The sequence below is a fragment of the Lactuca serriola genome, chromosome 4 (assembly GCF_051521515.1).
Source record: "Lactuca serriola cultivar US96UC23 chromosome 4, Lser_US96UC23_V15, whole genome shotgun sequence".
Lineage (NCBI taxonomy): Eukaryota > Viridiplantae > Streptophyta > Magnoliopsida > Asterales > Asteraceae > Lactuca > Lactuca serriola.
Window position 1 is genome coordinate 163771759 of NC_136411.1, and position 2806 is coordinate 163774564.

The 2806-nt window shown below is 36.2% G+C and overlaps 1 protein-coding gene across 1 annotated transcript; it reads right to left on the reverse strand.

Moving 5' to 3' along the window:
- Positions 1-976: 976 nt before the first annotated feature.
- On the reverse strand, positions 977-1447 carry LOC145098972 (secreted RxLR effector protein 161-like). The gene has a single exon (XM_079036561.1). It carries the CDS (start codon positions 1445-1447, stop codon positions 977-979), a length of 471 nt encoding a protein of 156 aa, XP_078892687.1.
- Between the last annotated feature and the right edge of the window lie 1359 nt (positions 1448-2806).

Sequence of the window (2806 nt, forward strand, 5' to 3'; positions counted from 1 at the left end):
ATACGTGCGAAATAGAAAACTACCGTTTCAGTTAAAATGATGTGCACTTTATCGAGACGTGTGCAGAAAAGCATGATTATTTAGGATTAAAGGATAATCATTAAAAAAAATAACTGTTAAGTCATTTAAGAAAACGTTTTGGAATTTTTTTTTATTGAAAACCCTTTTGAACTTCTCTTAAAAAGGGTGATCTCGGAACAAGGAAGTTCCGAGATAGATTGTCATAAGATGCTTTTGAGGAGAAAATGAGAACACTTGTACATGATATAGAGTTTGAGATTGCACAAACTCAGAGTGAATATCACAGGTAAAATGTAAGAAGATATTAGAGAACATTTTTTAAATGGGTTTTGAGATTCCGAGACATGAAGAGTCAGAGCTCGGACAGAGGTAAGAGGTGGATGCACATTACCATTTCAGACTTGAATTCCAAGGTAAACTTCATCACATACTTCTGAGATATATTCTGAGGCGAGATCAAAGAAAATACCAATGTAACTATATTCGTCATGTGAACTTCAAAAGATAAGGAAAGTTGTACATCTTTAAACTAGAAGAACAGGTTAGACAAAAAGACACGTAAAATGATCATATTTGTTCCGGGAGGAAATGATTCAAAGATGAAAAAGATTTTGACTTCAAAATTAATCCACTTTCTGATGTTTCCATTAGAGAGTACAAGCCTCTTGGAAGAATTTTGGATCATGCAACATCATACCTATTTTGTTCAGAAACCCATTGAATTTGGTTTTGTCTAATGCCTTAGTAAAGACATCATCAATTTCATCGTCATATGGAACAAAAATAAGTTCATTGTTTCCTTTTAAAACATGATCTTTAATAAAATGTTACCAAGTATCGATGTGCTTCGTCATGGAGTGTTGAATTGGATTGTGAAAAATCGCAATGGCACCTTGAGAATCACAATAGATTAGAATCTGTTGAAATCGATAACCATAGTCCAGAAGCTGTGATTTCATCCAAAAACTTGAGAAGTGAAACTAGAAGCAGCAATGTATTCCGCTTCAGCTATTGAAAGAGCAATGCAATTCTGTTTCTTAGATGACCAGCTAACCAATCTTCCACCCAAAAACTGATACCCACCAGAGGTGATTTTTCTGTCCAGTTGAAGACCATCGTAGTTTGAATCGGAATATGCTTGAAGGAGGAAACTCTCATTTGCTAGATACCATATTTCGAGACTCTTTGTACCTTTGAGGTATCGGAATATTTGCTTAACCGCCAAAAGATGAGACATCTTTGGATTAACCTGAAATTTGGCACACAGGCATGTAGAGAACATGATGTCTGGACGACTTACTGTTAGGTAGAGTAGCGATCCAATCATTCCCCTATAATTCTTTTCATTGACAGCAAAACTTGATGGGTCCGAGAAGATCTTGTGTCCGAAACCCATAGGAACCTTTGCAGAGGCACATGTGTCCATTGAATATTTCTTGAAAAGCTCGAAAATGTATTTTTCTTGGTGAATAAAGATGCCTCTGTTGGTTTGCTTTACTTGGATACCGAGGAAAAAAAACTTAATTCACGATTCATGCTGATTTGGAATCGACTAACCATTAACTTGGCAAAATCATCGACCATTGATGAATCTGTCGATCCAAAAATGATATTGTCAACATAGATTTGGACTAGCATGATATGTTTTCCATTTGATCTTTGAAATAGGGTAGGACCGAGAATTCCTCTTTGAAAACTGGAACGCTTGAGAAAGTCGGTGAGAGTCTCGTATCATGCATGAGGGGCTTGCTTGAGGCCATTAACAGCTTTTTGGAGATTGTAACAATAGTTCGGATAAGAAAGATTGAAAAAACCAGGAGGTTCTTAGAGATACACTTTGGTATCTATTTCACCATTAAGTGATGGGTTTTGGTCCTAAGAATATCCTATGTGCTCATACGAACCCTAATGCTTGGATCTAGGTTTCTATATTGTACATGCAAGTTATCCAAGACTATAAACCCTAATTCTAGCATTCAAGTAATCATATTAACATGAGAATAGGTTTAAGATATTACCTTGATTGTTATATAGCAATAACAATCCCAAATCTCCTTGTATTGACTTTAGAAAGCTTAAAGTCACAATTGTCACTCCTCTAATGGTTCACAAACACCATAAGCAAGAGGATGAAGAGGAGAGAGGATGGAGGCTGCCTAAAACCGTCTACAAACCCTAGAGAAGTCTTAGCCACGTTTATGGTCATAAGGGATCTCTTTATATAGGAGGCAATTAGGGTTATCTAACAAGGAAACCCTAATTTGGATGCTTAAGCCCTAAGCAACCCATAGAGCCCTTTCCTTAAGGCCTTGGACGATTTCATATGGGCTTCCCCCATAGAATTCGTCCACCTTATAATAAAAGGCAATCCATGGCCCAAATTGCAATTATCTTATAATTACAATTCCAGTACCTTAAGTTTAATTAATCTCTTTTAGTCACAAAACTAATTACCAATTAATTCTTGACTAATATTAATTAAACAAAATGATTTCCCCTTTAATATATTATTCTCATAATATATTAATAAATCATATTTAATCCTTTCTCTCCATAATTCATCCTATCAAGTTGCTTTGGTGAAGGCAACCCAAAAGGACCATGCACCATCGGGTCAAGTACATACCAAAATAGTTATGGACTTAGACACTAATCCAACAGTCTCCCACTTGGATAAGTCTAATAGCTATTTTGCGTATGACTTCAGATCCTGATCTGCAATCGTAGCTTTCCAAAGCCGCTGTCAACTCTGATCCTATCAGATACGCGTGTCCTTAGATAAGGG